This window comes from Anoplopoma fimbria, chromosome 1 (genome assembly GCF_027596085.1).
Source record: "Anoplopoma fimbria isolate UVic2021 breed Golden Eagle Sablefish chromosome 1, Afim_UVic_2022, whole genome shotgun sequence".
NCBI classification, from domain to species: Eukaryota; Metazoa; Chordata; class Actinopteri; order Perciformes; family Anoplopomatidae; genus Anoplopoma; species Anoplopoma fimbria.
The window spans coordinates 12,800,327-12,821,752 of record NC_072449.1 but is presented as its reverse complement, the minus strand read 5'-3'; the positions used below and the strand labels follow the sequence as shown (position 1 = coordinate 12,821,752).

Below are 21,426 nucleotides of genomic sequence, written 5' to 3'. Positions count from 1 at the left end.
TGTACAAAAAAAGCGCAACCATCCTGGTCTATGGTAACAAAGCAAGGAGAAGCTCGGTTAACAACACACTTCTCTGCTCGGTGGACATTACTAGACTATATCTTTACATAGCAAATAGTATAGTTCCACTATATTAATGCTCTGAATGTTGTATACAGTACCAGTCAAAAGTTTGGACACACCTTCTCATTCAACTACTTTGAAGGATCTAAAATATAAAACATATTCTGGTTTGTTGAGCATTTGTTTGTTTACCACATAATTCCATATGTGTTCCTTCATAGTTTGGAGGTCTTCAATATTAATCTACAATGTAGAAAAAAATAAAAATAAAAATAAAGAAAAACCATTGAATGAGAAGGTGTGTCCAAACTTTTGACTGGTACTGTATTTCTGCTTTAATGTTTACAAATGATTAATATTGCTTTAATTTGTTATTTTAACAGTTTATTGTCCAATCATTAAAAAAAAAGAAATGTTAAGCTTTACTTAGTGTTTGTAAAGCATAATCAAATGATTTTGAAACCTTTCACAAGTTGTTTGTAAAACATCTATTAACATTACAAAGATGATTATAACACCTTGTTAAAGGGTTAATAAATACTTTGTAAAGCATCTTTAAATATTATTTAAATAGTTAATACTTTGTCATCATTTAATAATTGGTTTCTGGCCCATCTATCCAAGCAATGTTTAAAGATGTTTTACAAACAATTTCTGAAAGGTTTGCCAACAATTTGGTAATCACAAAAAATATTAATAATAATATTGTTCATTCATTGTTATAATGTGAGCGGCCAGAATGCAAGTGTTTCTGTCTTGTATCAGATACATTGATACAATGTATAATCTAAAAAACAAATTATTTCATATTACATAAACTTATGATAAAATGACTTTCAAGTAATAGCATTACTACTAAGTAAACATCATCGATTATCATCTGATTGTTAACAGTAAAATAACTATTTACTAAAGATGAATTAACTATCATTTACTATTATTAATTATGGTTATTACAAAAGTATCACCCCCTTCCCCCCTCCCTTCCTACGCATACTCCTGTTTTGGAATTACTGTTCTAGTTAACTAATTAGGTCGGTGTCCAATAACACTAGTAGTGAGTCAAACTTTTTCGGACAAGCACTTCTCTGAAAAAAAATGATGAAAAATGGGAAAGATTGAATTTCACTTTAAATTTTTGGTTAGTCACTTTGTGTAGACAAAGCTTTGACCATTCAGAATGATATTTCGGCATTTCCATTTATCTGGATAGAGCGCTTTTACTTCTGCATTTTGCCTGTATTTTTCTGAACAAAAAATGTTGTCTTAGTGTAGCTTTAATGATTTGAGGTTGGGGGCAGAGCTGAATTAGAGTAATGGGAAAAGGTACAGTAATTCACAGCCATCACTGAGTCTTTCAGTAATGTGGGCTCCTATTAAGTGCTTTTAACGAACATTCGCTGGCCTCTCCACGCTCTGTGTTTTGATGACGCTAACGAGTGGCCATGCACGATTACATATACAAGGGTCTTGGGGAGGCAGCTGATGAGCAAAGAAAGGCTTAAATGGAACACTTGTCTACTCAGCTTGGCTTCGCAAATCACACATTGGTGAAGTTTGCGCTGTAATGACACAAATCCCATCAGTGCAATCATGTTTAATCTTATTTTTTGTCTCCCTTCAACAAAGCCTGTTTGATGATTCTTCATTTAGCATTGGCTCAATTAAAAGGACCTCAGCTCCTCAGACGCAAACAATCAAATTGGCCATTAAACTGCTGATTATACTATTTTCCTCCACAAATAAAATATAAGAGGTTAAGATCTAAATGTCAGTAAATTATGCAGGACTAGAAATATGGGATCTACACTGTAAATGAATATCACTGGCTTAGTTTCATGTATTTCAATATGGGCTGTAAGTGGGGGAGTTTTCCTATGTGAAGATATACACTCCGTCGCTAGTTTGTTAAGTCTTACTAGCTAAAACTAAAGCAGTCCTGCAACAAACCATACCTTTATTAAGGTTATGATGTTTATGTTGAAACTGATTGAGCAAGGGGTTGGTTCATCTTCATGGTCATTTTCGAGGCAGTAGTTTGTACCATTGTTGAATTGTATTGTGTTGTGTTGTGTTATTTATACTGAGGTGTTTCTAGTATACCCTCATTTATATTAATAAATTGCAAAAATCCTGAAATATAACATAAGAATTTGTCTATACTGTGCAGTAAAGTCTAATTGGGAGGTGGTCAAAGTAGTTATTATTCAGATCAAGTTTTTTTTATAAAAAGACAGATGATCACTTTATAAAATATCATGTTGCTAGATTAAACTCAACAGTATATAAAGAAGTTAAAATGATCCCAAACACCACCAGCTATAACAGTAAAGTAGCTCTTTCATGTTAATGCATCAGGTATAATTATATATCATAGAACAAAAAGGATGAGAAAAAATATATAAATGAAATGCCAATATTTCATTTTATTGTGATTCTGAACAGAATTTATATGAATTCAATACTGAATGTAAAACCAATGTGTATTCCACACCAATTGAGTTTACGGCACATATTACATTAGAATTGAAATTGAAAAAAATAAAGGTCTCTTCTTTTGGTTTAATCAGGCATGTCTAAAGCACATTTGTCACCAATTATCTACAAACACATCATTAAAACAGAACAAAATGATTACCTACTTCATAGCAAAACAAGTTAGTGTGTGGTTTTTTTATTTTAATGATTTGTTAAAAGGCACATACAATCAGCGCAGCCGTTTCCCTGCTGTTGGTTAGTAATGCGTTTTTTAACTGAGAACCGGCCTTCATGGCCTTAATAAGATGTGTTGTCACACTATATTAGATGCTGATATGAGAGGGCTCATCATCTACGGTATGCATGGTTAGTGTGTAGGCTAGTTGCCTGAGGCTGCTGCAACACATGTAGATACTTTACAACAAGGATATTCAGCGAGATGAACTCTGAAACTTATGCAGCAATGGTTGAACTGAATATGGTACACTGCACTGTGTTGTTTCAATCACAATCTACTGATAAGCGAATGTGCGTTGACATGTTATATGCACTATATTTGCATATAAAACATTAATATTTACAGACAATATTTCTTATGTCGAGGTTGTTAGTTACCTGATGGAGTAGAGGGAGCTGGCTTTCTGGACCTCGACAACCTGCGAAGCCTACTGCCTGTCTGACTGCTCTGGTTATCCACCTGCTCTTCCTCCTCACCTTGCTTCTGTCTTATGATTTCATCTTGCTGTCTCTGTGATAGCTCTGTGCTCTCCTTACTGACTGAAATAGCACTCTGTCCATCAAAAGCAGAGGCTGACCCTTGCCCTCGGGCCTGTTCAGAGCCAAAAAGTTCTTCTGAGAGCAGGGTAGGCCTCTCTGCCCCCAAAAGCATCCTGGGAGGTGACTTGGTCTTCGTCTCGCTCTGTGGGCTGCCTTTTTTGTCTTCATCCTCGAAAAGTTCTGGTGTAAAGAAAACAGTTTGGTCCTCCTCAACCTCCTCCTCCTCCTCTTCATCTTCATCTTTGTCAAGATTGTCTTCTGACAAAAGTTGACTCTCACAGCTGGAAAGGGTTGTTTCTCGGGAAGGCTCCAGAGCCAGCCTGTGTGGTTCCACTTTGATTTCAATGGACCTGTCTCCAGACCCTTTTTTAAGACAAGTTGCTTCAGTCTTTGTTTGTGGAGTGGATATTTGCTGTTTCTCCTGGTGCTCTGAGTGATTAGATGTTTCCAATTGCTGGCTGGAAATACTGGCTGCTTTTTCTTTTAAGTTGGGCTTCTTGAAGCAGGTGCTGATGTGGCTAGAGGTGAAAATGTTGTAAAGAGGATTAGCTGTTGTTTTTTGATGCAATGGGGGCTCTGCTTGTGGACTGGGCATCGCCTTCAACCAATCTGCATCAAGGAAACAAAAGGTTCAAAATCAGTTTACAGTGGCTATTTATGAGTCTAATACTGGCACATAACTGAACTCTGACAAAGACAACAGAGTAGACACTTTAAGACTCACAAAGAAGCTTTTAAGTCTCACCATGAAATGAGACCGGTATGCAGAGCACCCTGGCTGCCAAAGCTATCTTATAAAAAAGATATAAACGCAGGCTTACGCTCAATATAATTCAAACAAAGGTCAAGGGGATTTAATTAAAAGCAACAGTCCAACATCTGCTCATCAGTTCGCTCCAGCGCCACTCAGGCACGCAAAAGGCCTTACAGTAATGAGGCGAGCCACTCAACTGATCCCATGGCCCCCACGCCCAACTGGGGGGGGAGGGGGGGGCTCTGCTACCAAACCTATCCACCACACAGAATTCAACTGGGCAAACAGCTCAACCTTGTCATGACCCCAAAGACAAAGGGTGCTAGCCAAGGAAATGTGCAAACACGTCACCTAAAAATATTGTCCTCGTGGTGATGTCATTCCCATACATCAATGACCACAAAAATTAAGTGGACCGTTTGAGCGCTGAAAAATGAATACTTTAAAAAGGTCATAATTCATGAAGAAGGAAGAGATAAACTAGGTCTCAGACAGTGGGAAATGTGCTTCCATTCATTATTTTTTTAAATGTAGGTATTCATCAGTAGTTTTAGCAACAATAGAGGAACAATAGGTCTCCTTTCATCCTTATAGTCAATTTAATAGACTGAAGGTAGATAATAACATGTAGACATTAATGCAATATTGATTTACTAACCGTTCCTCCAAAAAACAAAAGAATTCACTACTACTTACACTAATGCCTTAAAGATAAGTCGGACAGTATTCTATCAACAAATGTCATGAAAGGACTGAACCAACAATTAACGCATCCCACTGACAAGTTATGTGTTTTTTCCACCGTATATTCTCCCGTTTTAGAGATCATTTTCCAGGATTTTTTTTAAGATTTTGATCCAGCTGGTATGACATACAGGGGTTGTGCCATACACTAACATGTTCCTTTCTGTGGCAGTCAGATTCAAAAGAGGTGCATTCTATGGCTATAACTTATTTATTAAATAATTTCTTGCATGCCTAAAAAGTATGAAATAAATATCATAGAATATTGCAAAAACACCTGCAGATGAAGGCAAAAAAAGCTAGCAAGCGTGTCAACTTAGGCAACTGAACCAAAAAAAACGCTAACCAATTAAAAGTTATCAAACCATTTAAAACAATTTGGGAAGAAAGCTACGTAACGTATGTCATCCAACCTCCTTTTGCTACCATGATACGTGACTTAGAGATGTATTCAGAGCGTTTCCACAACACTACTTCCTATTCAAATCCCATTAATCATCCATAAACTACCATTTGAGCATTAATATGATCCTGAACATAACTTGGCCATTTCTTATGGCAATGTAGTTTATTCTTAGGAGAATGTTTTAATCATTTTCCAGAATAAAAGAAGATTTTACAGGACATTTTACTTTTTCTCTCATTTTCCATGACTGGAAAACTGGTCAACTGTTCAAGGCTTTTTAGGACATTTGCACAGTGACCTGCAGTTTTAGAAAAATTATTCTTTGTAAAAATGATGTCATCAAGATTTACGTCTTCAAAAGAACAAATGGGCTTAAGGCTGAACTCCACAGACGGGAAGTCAAAGAATTAATAGACACAGTTACACGTTGTTGTTGTTTAATGGTATTTGTTTCGAGTGTATTTTATTTAGGTTGTTTAAGTTCTTGTTTTGGTATTGATGCAGGGGAGACTTACCATGGTTTTGGTCTTTTCATGTGGTTTGTTGACAATAAGAAAAATACAGAATGATGTCAGCCTGATGTTTTACCCTATTTTTCTGTGACATAAAACTTTACAAAAATCTTGAGTACATAGGTACACAAGGTAAAATAGATTGTCCCTATCATTTCCCTAGACATGTAAAACCTTTATATTATTGCCAGCTGAAACCTCTCATCATACATTCAACCCTGACGTTATGAGATGGACCTTAATAAAAAGGTAGAGACACAAAAACAAATATTATAATTGCTACACTTTGGGGGGCCTTGGATTATACTTGGCAGAGATATTAACTTGCAAAATTCAATTTAGCTCACCTGCTTTTTCACTTTGCTCAGCTTTCAACTGTGTAAGAGAAAAGAAATGGGTAGTCGAGGGGCTTGTGTCCTGCTGGGGTTCAGGCGGTTTGACACATGGCCGGGGTGTGGCATTGGGCAGACCCTGTACACATACTGACAAGTGACTGTTTGAAGATGAGACAACAGAGCTGAGGGCCTGACTGTCTGCAGGAGGCCCCTCCACCTTCTGTTGCACCTGAGAGAATGCTACCAGAGACTGTATAGCATTGCTGAAGGTGCCATGATGCTGAACGAGCTGGCGGACCCATTTAGACAGACCTGAGACCACACAGACACACACATCAGAGACAAAAAAATCTGACAGTGGATAACCATTGCCATCTAGTGTTCAGAATGAGAGGCTGTGCAGCTATGGAATAAATTCAGCCAGTGTTAACACAGTGTACACATTATGGAGTACCTGTGATGTACTTATTGGGATTATTCCGGTAACGGTCATCCACTAGAATTAGGGCACCCCAATCATTCCTGTGGCGGATACACCTGTAAAAAAAGGTTTGAGGGTTTAAGCAAAAGGAGAGGGCAATAAGGAAATCCTCCATAACACTATAGCTCTAGAGGTCAGGTTTACCTTCCCAGGGCCTGGTTTAGAGCCCTGTAGGCCTGAATCTCGTACCAACGATTGCCTGGGAGAAGACCTCGTGATTTGCAGTGCTGGTCATTGTACTTCATCTTTAGTTCCACCTGAAACCACAGAGCAGTATACCAAAAATATAATTTCTCACCTCAATGTCATATGGGACAGTATTTGGATGCAAGTCAATCAAAATTAAACTTGTTGAACAATTGTTTTCCAGTACCATATGATTTATAGACCAAATGTTTCAGTTATTTTGCATTCGTCAGAGTCCATAAAATAGTCATGAGACAGGTACATTTCACAAAATTATGATTATCTACGGAGTGATTTACTTTGTTAGTGAATTCACAAACTAACACCATTTAGAGAATAAAGCTGATAAAATAAATTGAAGAGTTGTGCCACAAGTTACAATTTTGAGAGACTTTCTTGAATAAACAGTGGTTTCTGCCCCACTGTCTGTGTTTTCTCAAAGTCAGAAATGTAAGTATTTGTAAGTAACACTGAGGGAGAGAACAACCTGGAAAAGAGGGATAGTAAAGTTGTTTTTTTTAATGTCACACAACATTATTGACATATTTCTGAGACCATTTAATCAACAGAAATATTCAGTTGATTGATCTGGTTCTGGACTGAACTGGTTCTGTCAATTACAGAAACGTATTCCACATATTTGTTCAGGGGGTTGTCTCAAAAAACATTAAAATATGAAGTCAGATAAAAGTTACAGATACCATAAAAAGGGGTATGAAGTTTGTGGTATCAACATTAATCACAGGACAATCCTGGTGGCCATGTTGTTGTGATGAGTATCATATTATCACGTCCTTGGTAAGACTTTAGCCGGGCTACTATGTTGCATTTCACACCCTCTACTTCTCTTCAGTCTGTGTCTCTGTTGTTTGCTATTATAAAAAAAGAAGTTACTGGTACCAAATGAATACTGAACATAACTAAAAAAAACTGTTTTCTGAAACAACAGCCATAACTGTAGCAGTACCCGACAAAGAGGGTCTTCGCTCTAATCTTGGATATGAAGGGGAAACAAAGTGGACCATGGATCTACGCAAACTAAACACCAAACCAATACTTCTCAGGACCTGAAGTCGCCATCACAGACAGATGGGTTCTGAAAGGGGAACAGAGGGGCTAAAGAGAGGCCATGACAGAGAAGAGTGGGAGGTAGGAGGGGGACAACAAGTTGGTCAAGGTGACATGAAGCATCCCTGCACAAAAATGCCAGGAGAGCATCCATCCATTTGCATCTGTCGCTGCTGATTTTAGCGCTAACCTTTCAGGATTGACAAGTGAAAAGTTCAGTTGGCGTCTGACGGGATGCCATGCAGGGCAGGCTGCTGAACGGGGCTTTAACTGCTTTTGACAGGTACCGTGTGTTCGCCCTGAGCCACCAAACACGGGGCCGTGGCAGGTACAGCCTGTTCCCTCACGCGGATCACGCAATGCCACTGTGGCCTGTCTGGGCTTGTGTACATAAACAAACAAGCAGAGTCACAGGAATTCCTAAATGTCGCCCAAAAGTTCGACTATGACTAATAACACCTCAACTGAGCAACACCACGGAAAACCTACCACCACACTGGAAAACTTTTTAGCATTTGTGTGATGCAGCGCTAGGCTTTTCTTGCAACAATACAATAGAGGTACAGGCTGTCAATGGGAGGCAACTCATATAGCCATGTCACAGGAAGCCTTGTTAATGCTGCTGGCTACATGGTGAGAATTTTTGTCTGAATGTATGAGACACAAGAGCAGTTAAAGAATCCACTTCTAAACCCACAGCTTGAACAGAAAGGCCAGTAGCCTCGAGCCAGCGGTGTCATCTAAATCCAATCACAGTCCATTTCAGCGTTGGAGCCATCACATCCCTAGTCCGTACCATGTCATCGTCCAATCTAAAATGACAGGTTGCATATGTGAAAAAGCCAATTCTGGCTGCTAGCAAATGTGCAAGAAACCACAAGCTAAAAGGGATTAGTTAAAATGTCAAGAGATCACTCGCTTGCTTTGGCCTTGTCCTCTACAGCTACCTGTTCATCCCTGAAAACATATATTTGACCACTAGGCATGATTCGCAGCTGAGCGCATCTGTTTGAGCTACATTTTGGGCAGGGTGTGTGTATGTGCGCGTCAGTGTCAGTGTGCACGCCTCTAGCAGTCCAAGACATCTTGTGCTTGTCACTGAGATTGCTGAGCGCCTCATCTGCCACATAAGGCTGAGTTGACAGCTGAGTGGCTCATCTTGAAGACAGTGTCCACGTGTGTGTGTGTGTGTGTGTGTGTGTGTGTGTGTGTGTGTGTGTGTGTGTGTGTGTGTGTGTGTGTGACTGTTACACGACTTTCAAACATGCTCATGGATCAGCTCACAGCAAGACTACTTATTCTTTGATAGCTGCTGTCTTATGTTCCACAAAAAAGGTAACTTTAGAAAATAAATAAATGGAAAAGTCAATTTATTGGTCAAGGTTTTGGAAGTTCTGAATGTTAATAATATGGATTGGTATGGAAAAGGCCCGCAGTACTGGAGTGGGGTCTCTGTCTCAAGAAAAGGTTTCTATTATCTCAGACATTTTTCTGTTGTCTCGTCTCATGGGTTTTTGACTAAATTTCATGTCAACATTAAGGTTGACATTAACTTTAATTATGACAACACATCAAAATGTAAATATCCAATGGAATTGTAATCTTATACCATCCATAGGGAATGTGCATAGCAACATTTAATAGCAATAAACAAGAAGGCCGCCATACTTATGAAAACATCCACAGCCAATTAGAGGCGGAGCAGGGAGAGTTCTCACAGATGGGGAAAATGTTTTATCTAATTACCATAAATAACAGCCCCAGCAGCTGCCAATGGCTGTCAAAGAGGTAATTTGGCATGCAGAGACGGCACTTCACCATTTACAAAATGTGCCATTGGTTAAGCTACATTGGTTAAGATACATTGGTACGCGTGCCTAAGCCTAAGGTTGCCTACCCATCTTTTAGACTCAAGTCTTAAATCTGACCCGACCCCAATTTGAGCCCCGTCTCAACTTGATCTCAAATTGCTAGTGAGTTCCTGATTTAATCCAAATTGGTCATTTTTTGTGTATGTGTGCTTGTCTTTTAACATTTGAGAAATTTGCTTCTTGTGCAAATAAAAAAAGGGGGTTTGTATCAATCAAACTAAGGTATCGTAGTAATACACTGTTGTTTTGGTATAGGTATTGAAAGTTTGTATTGCATCGATAATAGTATACAAAATATTAGTATTAGACAGTAGCCCGCCATAGCCATGAATTGTCGGAAAATGTTGGGTTTCAGGGTTAAACATGCATTAACAAAAAGAATGTTGACTTAGAAGTCTTTCTAAAGCTGGCCTGTGGTGCTGACAAGAACAGGACAAGTAGTGATCATGTATTATATAAAGCCATATGTACAGTCTTAAGTGGGCCTGGAGCATCCATCATCCCCTCTTCTTGATGATTTCCATGAACTCTTCAGAATTTCACTTAAATCCCCTTTATCCATCCGTTTTACATGCTTGCAGCGTTAGAATTAAAATGCTCTCGTGGTTCTCTTTAATAAAGGGCAGAAGCAACAAGTTGACTGAGCCCCTTATTAAAACTAAGAGAGATGCCTTATCAGTTGTAAGTGTCTTTTTATTGCTTGTTAAAGCCACTTATTGTTTGACTCACTCACGCAGGACGTGACTGTTCACTATAAAACATGCCATTTGGAAAAACTCTACATAAATATAATACCACCTTTGGCAAGCCTTTCTCTGCAGAGGACTTTTCAAGTTCAACCTTTGATCTTTGTCACAATAACACAACAGGCCAGTAAAATGCCATGCTCCGTGCTTAGGCTGTAGCTTCTAAGAGTTATGCCTGTCTGGGAATGCAGGCATCTAAAGTGCTGGAATAGTTTAAATGGAGAGAAGCTGGGCTTACACCTCTTATCCTAGCAACGGGGTACTGCCGTGTGAGTGTGGCATAGAAAGAATGAATTAATATGTCTGGGTCCATGTGTGCTCTTGAGAGGATGTGCACATGTTAGCACTGGTGCATAGACTTGACAACGTAAGAACATGTCACGCATGTGTATGTGTGTACTATATGTGTGCACTAAGGGCAGAGCGAGACATATGGTGTAAATATGAGACGGTGCTAATACAAAGCAGTCGTGCCAATGTAAATGTGTTTAAAGAAATGATACACTTGTGAAATACAACATTACCCTGCTGAGATAAATAGCAGATGTGCCAAATCATACTAGCCATTTATCAGTTGTTTGGACCAGAATGCAGGCCTTGATAGGCTTGTCACAATTAGCATTAATAACTGCTTGATCGCAGTTATTTGAGCTGACCTTGACCATTTTGCTTAATCATTGGATTCCTCAATCAAGGCAATTTAAAGCCAATGTTCCAAAATAAAAAGTGAATGAGGTCATCAGCTGGCTAAATAAAGTGTCAACATGAGCAAAATTTTGGGCTCAAATGAGATCGATTAAAATTAATCTGTGCAGCAGAGCAAGAGTTGGAACATTGTTTCAGCAAACAATTAAATGATTAATATGAAGATAAATTCAATTGACAGGCCTTTGCAAACAATCACATCATTTGGATGGACAGCCACTCAACTCAACAACATGGGCTAAGATCTACTGCATAGCAAAACTGCATAAAATATCAAATGAAATATGCAATTATGTGTGAGACAAAAACATTTTTGACAGCCATAGTCACTGAATCGATCATCAAAGGAGATGCATTAGAAGGACTTTTCTGATTCAGCAGGTGACAAAGATCGATCAATCACAATGTATATTTGCTTTGCAGTAATTAATCAGAGCGACGTAAGACAATGCCAGCAACAAAGCAAACCTACGATTTTACAAGTTAGGGAAGAAAAGCAGCAGCATGGGGCTTCATCAGTCACAATTGGTAAGTGTGAGGAAAAAGTCACTGCAAAAGTAGAGCACAAGCAGCAACCCGTTTAACCTGCTGACCAGCACTGCTGTAAACGATCATAACGACTCCTAATGAATCAAAATAAAGAGTGGTTGACCAATATGGGTTAAAGAATAAAACATGTATCAAAAATGTCTTCTATAATCAAAAAAATTTAACTTACAATGGTTCAATGTTTGGTTTTATTGCACTTAACATTTGGGGCTGACCAAAACTAGAAAGCCCATTAAAAAAGCATTGCCAGCAAAACTATTGTTTTCCTTTGTTAAAGCGAATCAGCCGTGTACTTTACCACTTTCTTTCGGTTTTGCTTGATCTGGTAGGGCAAGCTACCTAGTGAGCTGTTGGACTTTGAGAGCGCTACGGAATTTGCGAGAGGGAAGGAGGAATTCATATCTCATGTTGTGTTTAATGATGCTTCTGTTGATGCACGTTTGGACACACAGCCCTGCTTCACAGGCACACCACGCCGTTTTGCCCATAGTTTTCTACAACGCCCTTTTCCAAGGCGTTTTTGAAGCAGCCACACCTGTAACAGGCGTAAACCTTCGATTATGCCAAGCAAAGCTAATGCTTAAACAGGCCCTATTATGCTTCTGTCTTATAGTTCTATTTTATTTTATTGTATAATATATTTTATTTATTATCTTAATCTGTTTCTCTGTACTTGAGCTGCTGCAACACCCGAATTTCTCACCCTCTCTCTGAAATGCTCCGTTGTAGCGCTTGCTCCTCCCTCCAGAAAGCAAAGTCTGCTCTGATTGGTCAGCTAGCCCGCTCTGTTGTGATTGGTCAACATTTCACATTTAAAAAAAAACTCTTCCTCTGGAAGAGCCGGCCAAACAAGCCGGAAGGAGTTTTACGTGACTTCCGTAACATTGTGACCTCATAAAGTTACAGAGGTGAAGGAGCCGTTTCAGGCAGCTCAGGAGCAGTGTTCCTGAGGGGGAGGGTAACTCCTTTTAGGCGTGGACTTCAGGTTTTACACTCTACGGACCTTTTACATGTACAAAAATATATATAACACACCAAAGAAGAGTGGAAAAGTGAAAAGCATAATAGGGCCACTTTAAGTGTCTCTACTGACCAGCAGGGGGTGACTCCTCCAGTTGCCAAAATAAGTCCAATTATATGGAAGTCTATGAGAAAATGACCCTACTTCTCAATTGATTTATTCCCTCAGTAAACATTGTAAACATAACAGTACATACAGTCTATGGTAGCAACGTGTTGTGTTAATGGCATCCCAGTCAGCTGATAGCAGCATCACCTTATTTTTAAACCTACATAAATAAAAAATGCATTTGTTGAAAAAGGTTGCTCTGTTGCTACTTCGGCAGTACTTGTTTGGAACAACCTTAGTATAGATGACTGCGTAGAACCATAAAGAACCATGTAGAACCCTGTATCATTACTCAGAGAGGACACTGATTCCTGAATGCCTCTTCTAGTGGAATTGACCATAACTTGTAATAGTATTGACAATCCAATAGTGACTACACCATAGCATGCGCCAGTGCATATATATGCGTGTGTGTGTGTGTGTGTGTGTGTGTGTGTGTGTGTGTGTGTTGCCCCTTTTAGTACCTCTTATCTCTGACAGAGTTCGGCATAAGTAAACAGTATATGCTCCTTTAACAGGGCTTTGAGGGCTACGACAGCTAGCTGCATAGCTTTGACAGTCATTAGTGTCAGTGTCTCCATTCTCTCAGCAGTGTAATGGGGTTAGCTCAAAGATCTTTACAGCCCCCGAGGGTTTCTCTGGGGGCCACACTGCTTCTGCCACTGAAAGAGGAGATAACGGGGAGGAACAGACAACTAGCGGGAAGAAGAGAAATGAGAAACAAGCAAAGCTGAGGATTAAGATGCAATGAAGAGACATAGAAAAATGTGGAATAAAGGCAGGATGAGGCAAATCTTATCTAGTTTTACAGACTTGAGGACCGTTATCTGTACCAACTGTTGCTTGACAGGAGTCAACATCATAAGACGTAGACAACAGTAGTCAATTTCTGCTCATAAGATGCACAGATACAGAAAGAAATATCAGCAATACTTATGAATTAAAATGCAAGCCTTTCGCTCTGGGAATTTAATTTTGAAGCAGAAAATGTTGGGTTTTCAGCACACGTAACTAAAGACGAGTCAGACAGCAAGTCTCAGCCGTGCTCCAGCACCGGTTTTCCTCCGCTCTTCCCTTTTCTCTCTTAGCGAGAGGATCACTTGGAGTGTGTCGTAGCCGATTGGATCCCGATGCAAGCAAGATCCAATCTTGGTGTGTAGACTTGACTGTTAAAGCACCCTGGCATGATCGGTTGCCATAATCTCATTGAAATGACATGTGTAACCATGGTTACTGATACTGTTTTAACACAGATGAGTCATAGCAAATCTGTGTGTGACTGATTTATAAACTAATATTAGTGGTCATCCCTAATCGCTAAGACTCAAGTCTTCAACAGATCCACACATATCACCATAACAATTATGACAAATTATTAAATCAGCGACTCCAAACCACGGGACCTGGGCCTCAGAGTGCCATCTCATGGGTTGCAGAGGTTCTGGGGAATGGTTGTATTATTATTATTATTTTTGGGTGGGGGGGGGGGGGTAATATAAAAAGCTAGTTATTTGTTTATCTCAATGTGCTCAGAAATTCACAAAAATAAAAACAAAGTAATTGACAAGTTATGTATCACTTGGGATGGAATAATAATAATCAACTTTTACTGGGGATTGCGATAAGAAAAACTCCCTAGTGAAAATCCCTAATGAAATTATTATGTAAAAAAGACACAATGATGTTATTTTCTATTTATTTAAATTAAAAAGGATTTGGGTCTTATTTGTGATACAACAAAATATTAGTTGTTTAACCATATGTAAGGTAAAGTTATTGCAGAATGTTTAGTGCCATTAAAAGTTTTAATTATATTTTGATGTAATATCAAAGATCGCAATTATATTAGCCAGAATTGTGACATGAAATTTTCATATCATCCCACGCAACACCATGCCAGTCGTGACGATCATCGGGTCACTCAAATATGTTTTGCCTCTGTAAGATAGCCAATTGGATGCAGAGAAAAAAATGGATCGTTTTAATGAGGTTTTTAAATAGGAGACAACACTGCACCTGTAAATGCTGAAAAGCCTGTGATATATTTTTGTACTTTGTATTTATATAAACAAAATAAATCAATCAATCAAATGAATTAAATAAATGACCTTGTTGAGGCCGATAATGCTATCTCTGCTCTCTGTTACATGGGCATAGAGAAAGTGATTGTTTCTAGAAGAGGGGGCAAGTTTGATAGGGTTTTATTGAAATGAGAGGCTTTTTGGATACACCACCTAAAGAGTTAGGCAGTTATATGCTGATCGCACAGATCTTGATTGTGGGCTTTTGCATGGTTGCTAGGAGTGTGCGACTATTTTTGCTTTACATTTGTATCTTTACTGTGGGCAGCACCTCTCCAACTCTGGTGTGCGTTTCCCTCTCTTTCATCTAAAAGAAGGCCTAATGTTACAATAAAGTTGAGAACCCTACATTAAATGACTATGATGAGTGCTATGAGTAAAAACTCAGTGTATTTTGACTCTGGAGGGATACTGAACTACTTGATTCTGCTAGGATAGACTAAGTATATTGTTTTCTGCTTTCTTAAAATTGATCTTAAACTGTACCAAGCCTGCTTAAAAAAGGGTTAGTGTCTGATGCGGATTCTGTTGATTCTCCTGTTCTGACATTCTTCTAATCAGGAAGTGTTTGATGCTCTGTTGTTCTCCTGTTCCTTTAATCAGGAACTGCTTTGAGAGGTGTGCTTTAGTTTCAATAGGTCAATTGTCCTCTTAACTGCTAGGGGGAGTGGCTTACACATCTCAAGGATATATATACTCAGACCACACAAACCTTTACTTCAGTGTATTTTGACTCTGGAGGGATACTGAACTACTTGATTCTGCTAGGATAGACTAAGTATATTGTTTTCTGCTTTCTTAAAATTGATCTTAAACTGTACCAAGCCTGCTTAAAAAAGGGTTAGTGTCTGATGCGGATTCTGTTGATTCTCCTGTTCTGACATTCTTCTAATCAGGAAGTGTTTGATGCTCTGTTGTTCTCCTGTTCCTTTAATCAGGAACTGCTTTGAGAGGTGTGCTTTAGTTTCAATAGGTCAATTGTCCTCTTAACTGCTAGGGGGAGTGGCTTGCACTCCTGGCAGACAATGAGCAATCAGTAGGTAGGTCCTTAACCACTGCTGGTGGCTGGAAGCGTCAGGCAAACGAAGGCTAGGGCAAACAAAGGCAACAGGGCGACTTTTTCAAGCCAGACTTCTCGAGCATGTACTTGTACGGGTCAGTAATTTGTTTGTATTGACTACCATGTGTCTGCATCCTATTTCTGTCTGTTCCTCTGTCCGGTGGTCACGTAGACAGTGGGTCACTCCCAGGCGCCGTGACCCCACTAATCTCATCTATCCCACTCTCTCAGCCCATGGTGAGCAAGTGGTGTCTGGTGGGCTTTGGAACTGCCAGTCGGCAGTGCCGAAAGCTGAGTTCATCTCAGGCTACGCATCCTTGCTCTCCCTCAACTTTCTTGCTCTAACTGAGACCTGGATCACACCAGAAAACACCACCACACCCGCAGCTCTCTCAGATGTGTACTCCTTCTCTCACACTCCCAGAGCTGCGAGGCGAGGTGGTGGCACTGGCCTGCTAATTTCCCCAAAATGGAAATACTCTCTTGTCTCTGTTCCACAGTTCTCCCCTTCCTCTTTTGAATTTCATGCTGTTACTGTCACTTATCCAGTCAAGCTCACCATTGCTGTTGTGTACCGCCCACCAGGCCCTCTTGGTGAGTTCCTGGAGGAGCTTGACACACTAGTCTCGCACTTCCATGACGATGGCTCCGCGCTCATCATGCTCGGCGACTTCAACATCCAGACTGATAAGTTAGAACCTCTGCTTTCCTTCCTCTCCTCCTTTGACCTCTATCGCTCTTCCTCTCCTCCTACCCACAAGGCCGGCAACCAGCTAGATCTTATCTTCACTAGACACTGTTCTACTGCTAACCTCTCTGTCACTCCCCTCCAGCTCTCGGACCACTACTTCATGTCCTACTCCCTCTCCCTCTCCTCTCCCCCCTTACTTCCTCCACCTACCCACATGGTTTCTACCCGTAGTCACCTCCGCTCCCTCTCCCCCGCTGATCTTTCCTCTTCCGTTACCTCTCTCCTCCCTGACCCTGAATCCTTCTCTCTCCTATCCCCCGATACTGCTACTGATATTCTCCTCTCCACCCTTTCCTCCTCTTTGGACAACCTCTGTCCCCTCACCTCCAGGCCTGCACGGCCAACTCCTCCTGCCCCATGGCTGTCGGACTCAGTGCGTACTGATAGACGGAGCCTAAGAGCGGCTGAGCGTAAATGGAGAACAGGCAAACTCCCGGAGGACCTTCTTAACTTCCAATCTCTCCTTTCCACTTTTTCCTCCTCTCTAGCTACTGCTAAAGCGGCTTTTTTCCGCTCTAAAATCCTAACCTCTGCTTCCAATCCTAAAAAACTCTTTGAAACTTTCTCTTCACTCCTCCAACCCCCACCCCCTCCTCCTACTTCCTCCCTTCTCCCTGATGATTTCGCCAACTTCTTTGACAAGAAGGTAAACGATATCAGATCCTCCTCTCAGCCCCCCTCTCCCTCTCTACCCTCTCCAGCTCTTCCCCCTCAGCTCCCCCTTCCCTCTCCACACCCCATCTTACCCTATTTTGCTCCCCTCTCCCCTAACGAGGTCCTCGACCTTGTTACATCTAACCGCCCCACCACGTGCTCCCTTGACCCGATCCCCTCCCCTCTTCTTCAGTCTATTGCCACTGAACTCCTTCCTTTCCTCACCCACCTCATCAACACATCTCTCGTCTCGGGATGCTTTCCCTCGGCTTTCAAGACTGCCAGAGTCACCCCCCTTCTGAAAAAACCATCACTTGACCCCTCTGATGTCAAGAACTTCAGACCGGTTTCTCTTCTACCCTTTCTATCCAAAACACTCGAACGCGCTGTCTCTAAACAACTGTCTTCCTACCTCCACCAGAACAACCTCTTGGACCCCCACCAGTCCGGGTTCAAGGTGGGTCACTCGTCAGAGACGGCCCTCCTTGCGGTGACAGAGTCGCTTCATGCTGCGAGAGCAAACTCTCTCTCCTCTGTCCTGATTCTCCTGGACCTGTCAGCGGCGTTTGACACAGTGAACCACCAGATCCTCCTCTCCACCCTCGAGGGGATGGGCATCTCAGGCTCTGCACTCTCCCTGTTTGCATCCTACCTGACAGGCCGATCCTACCAGGTGACATGGAGAGGGGCCGTGTCGGAACCACGCATGCTGACTACAGGGGTCCCACAAGGCTCAGTTCTGGGCCCCCTTCTCTTCTCGCTCTACACAACATCTCTGGGTTCTGTTATTCGCTCGCATGACTTCTCTTACCATTGTTATGCCGATGACACCCAGCTGGTCTTGTCATTTCCTCCCGGTGACACCCAAGTGGAGGCACGCATTGCTGCGTGCTTGGCTGACATCTCGAAGTGGATGGCGACACACCACCTGAAGCTCAACCTGGACAAAACCGAGCTACTGTTCCTCACGGGGAAGGGCTGCCCGCACCGAGACCTGTCCATCACCATTGATGATGCCGTGGTGACGCCAACTCGGACTGTGAGGAATCTGGGTGTGACCCTGGACAACCAACTGTCGTTCTCAGCAAACATTGCATCGGTCACACGCTCCTGCAGATTCCTCCTCTACAACATCAGGAGGATTCGCCCCTTCCTCACTGACGAGACGGCGCAGGTGCTCATCCAGGCTCTGGTCATCTCCCGCCTGGATTACTGCAACTCACTACTTGCCGGAGCCCCGGCGTCGGCCATCAGACCTCTGGAGCTTGTCCAGAAAGCTGCAGCACGTCTGGTGTTCAATCGCCCCAAGTTCTCTCACACAACTTCCCTTCTCCGTTCTCTACACTGGCTCCCTGTAAGAGCTTGCATCCAGTTTAAGACTCTGGTGCTAGCCTACAGGGCAGCGAAAGGAACAGCTCCTTCCTATCTCCAGGCCTTGGTCAAGCCCTACACCCCCGCCCGACCACTTCGCTCTGCGGCCTCGGGGCGATTGGTTGCCCCGTCGCTCAGAGGTCCCTGCGGCCGATCCACCCGGTCACAGCTTTTTTCTGTCCTGGCCCCTCAGTGGTGGAATGAACTCCCCACCGACGTCAGGACAGCAGAGTCGCTGCCCATCTTTAGGCGCAGACTGAAAACTCACCTCTTCAAGAAGTACTACACTTCCCTGCATCACTTAGGCGTTAGGCCTTCAGCTCTTTTTGACCATTTCCTACCAGTGTCACTAGAGGAACTGAGGGACATTGTTAGGGTCATGAAGCCCTCAACTTCTCCTAACGATGCTGTCCCCTCCAAAATAATAAAAGACGTCTTTGACTCCATCGGCCCAAGTATTCAGGTCATCCTCAACTCTTGCCTGACCAGGGGTTTTGTTCCTGCAAGTTTTAAGCAGGCGGTTGTCCAGCCACTGCTTAAAAAACATAACCTGGATGCAAAATGTCCAAGAAACTACCGTCCAATCTCTAAATTACCTTTTATTTCAAAAATCCTGGAAAAGGTGGTTTTATCACAACTATTGCCCTTTTTAAACCATGCCGAGATTTTAGAACCCTTCCAATCAGGTTTTAGATCACGTCACAGCACTGAGACAGCCTTGTTGAAAGTAACAAATGACCTGCTCCTCACTCTAGACTCTGGAGAAAATGCCATTTTGATCTTACTAGACCTCAGTGCCGCCTTCGACACTGTCGACCACAACACCCTCTTGTCGCGCCTAGAGCAGTGGGTTGGTATTAGTAGCACAGCTCTTCAATGGTTTTCCTCCTATCTCACCAATAGATCTTTCACAGTGTCTATCGGACAGTTCTCCTCACCCTCTGCCCCTGTGTCCTGTGGGGTTCCCCAGGGGTCAATTTTAGGCCCTGTCCTCTTCTGCCTATACATGCTCCCTCTAGGGAATATAATCAGGAAGCATAACATTGCATTTCACTTTTATGCTGATGACTCGCAATTATATCTCCCTCTCAAATCTGCAGACTCGCTCCAGACCCTCCTTGACTGCCTTGAGGAGGTAAAAGTTTGGCTGGGTAGTAACTTCCTCCAAATTAATAATGACAAAACGGAAGTCATTATTTTTGGACCTTCCAAATCCAAAACCCCTCGCACGGCCGACTTAGGTATTCTCTCCCCCTACGTCAAATCCCACTCCAGAAACCTGGGTGTCATCTTTGATTCTAATTTCTGCTTTGACAAGCAAATTGCTGCTGTGGTCAAGAGCAGTTTTTACCAGCTCAGAGTCATTGCCAAGATGAAACCCCATTTATCACTTCACAATCTGGAAATAGTAATACACGCCTTCATCACATCACGGCTGGATTACTGCAACTCCCTTTACCTAGGACTCCCTCAATCACTCCTCTCTCGCCTTCAGTTGGTCCAGAGCTCCGCAGCAAGGCTGCTGACTGGATCCAGAAAGCGGGATCATATAACCCCCATCCTAGCATCCCTCCACTGGTTGCCCATCCAGCACAGAATTCATTTTAAAACCGTACTTATGGTTTTTAAAGCCCTAAATGGCCTGGCCCCGCCCTACATCACAGAGCTCATCCACCACCACTCAGCACCCAGGTCCCTTAGATCAGGTAGCTTGGGTCTCTTACACGTTCCACGCACTAGGCTAAAACAGAGGGGTGACAGGGCTTTTGCTGTGGCTGCCCCCCGCCTTTGGAACGAGCTGCCACCTGCAGTCAGAAACGCTCCTTCCATCACCATTTTTAAATCTAGGCTTAAAACACACCTTTTTTCCCTGGCCTTTCCTCCCCTTTTGTGATATCTCGTTTATTTTATATGTTTTATCTATGTCTATGTATGTGGTATGTGTTCCTTTATATGCCTCTTTGCACCATGTACGGCACTTTGGCCAGTGAAAACTGTTTTTAAATGTGCCTTATAAATAAATTTTACTTACTTACTTACTTACTACCCTGAGTCTTCCTCGTAGCATTTATTGCATTCGTATTAGTTGTTGCACTTACTGTATTCGTATCAGTTCGCTGCACTTATTGAATTCGTATTTGTTTACTGCACCTATCCTATTCGTAGTAGTTTGTAGCACTTATTATATTCGTATTAGTCTGTTGCAATCATTGTTCTCGTAGTAATTTGCCTCTGCACTATACTTTTGCTCTGGCTTATGCTTTAAGATGCTTGTTTAAGAAAGGAGATGCACTTATGACTTCTAGTGACTAGTAGTTCTCTTGAATACCTATGTTGAATACACTTCCTGTAAGTCGCTTTGGATAAAAGCGTCTGCTAAATGACTAATGTAATGTAATGTAACTAAAAATTGGCATTTCAGTTTGGTTATCTCTGTCATACTTGCACCATCTAACTTGTCCACTTTTGTACTTTCCGTTTCAAATTTGTCTCAATCACTTTCCACTAGACAGGTAGCGAACATGGAATGAAGCTTGCATCCTGCTCTGGTTGGGAGGATGGTTGGTAAGCCACAGTGCACATTGACCCATTCAGATTAAAGTGGTATGACATGTTAAGCACCCTGTTCAGTCTAAAGTGTTTGATGTGGATATCCGGACATCCATTTTTCTTCTGTTGTGTTAATTTTCTTATTAATTCATATA

General features: G+C 41.7%; 1 protein-coding gene across 1 annotated transcript in view; it reads right to left on the bottom strand.

Moving 5' to 3' along the window:
• Window positions 1-2,500: 2,500 nt before the first annotated feature.
• brip1 (BRCA1 interacting helicase 1) overlaps window positions 2,501-21,426 on the bottom strand; it is a 59,233-nt gene continuing 40,307 nt past the window's right edge. Inside the window, exons 17-20 of the mRNA XM_054600872.1 lie at window positions 6,695-6,807; window positions 6,524-6,606; window positions 6,082-6,381; window positions 2,501-3,927 (exon numbers count right to left, since the gene is read on the bottom strand). Of these exons, the coding sequence (XP_054456847.1) occupies window positions 3,149-3,927; window positions 6,082-6,381; window positions 6,524-6,606; window positions 6,695-6,807 (1,275 nt within the window). The 3' untranslated portion in view covers window positions 2,501-3,148. The remainder of the gene's footprint in view (window positions 3,928-6,081; window positions 6,382-6,523; window positions 6,607-6,694; window positions 6,808-21,426) is intronic.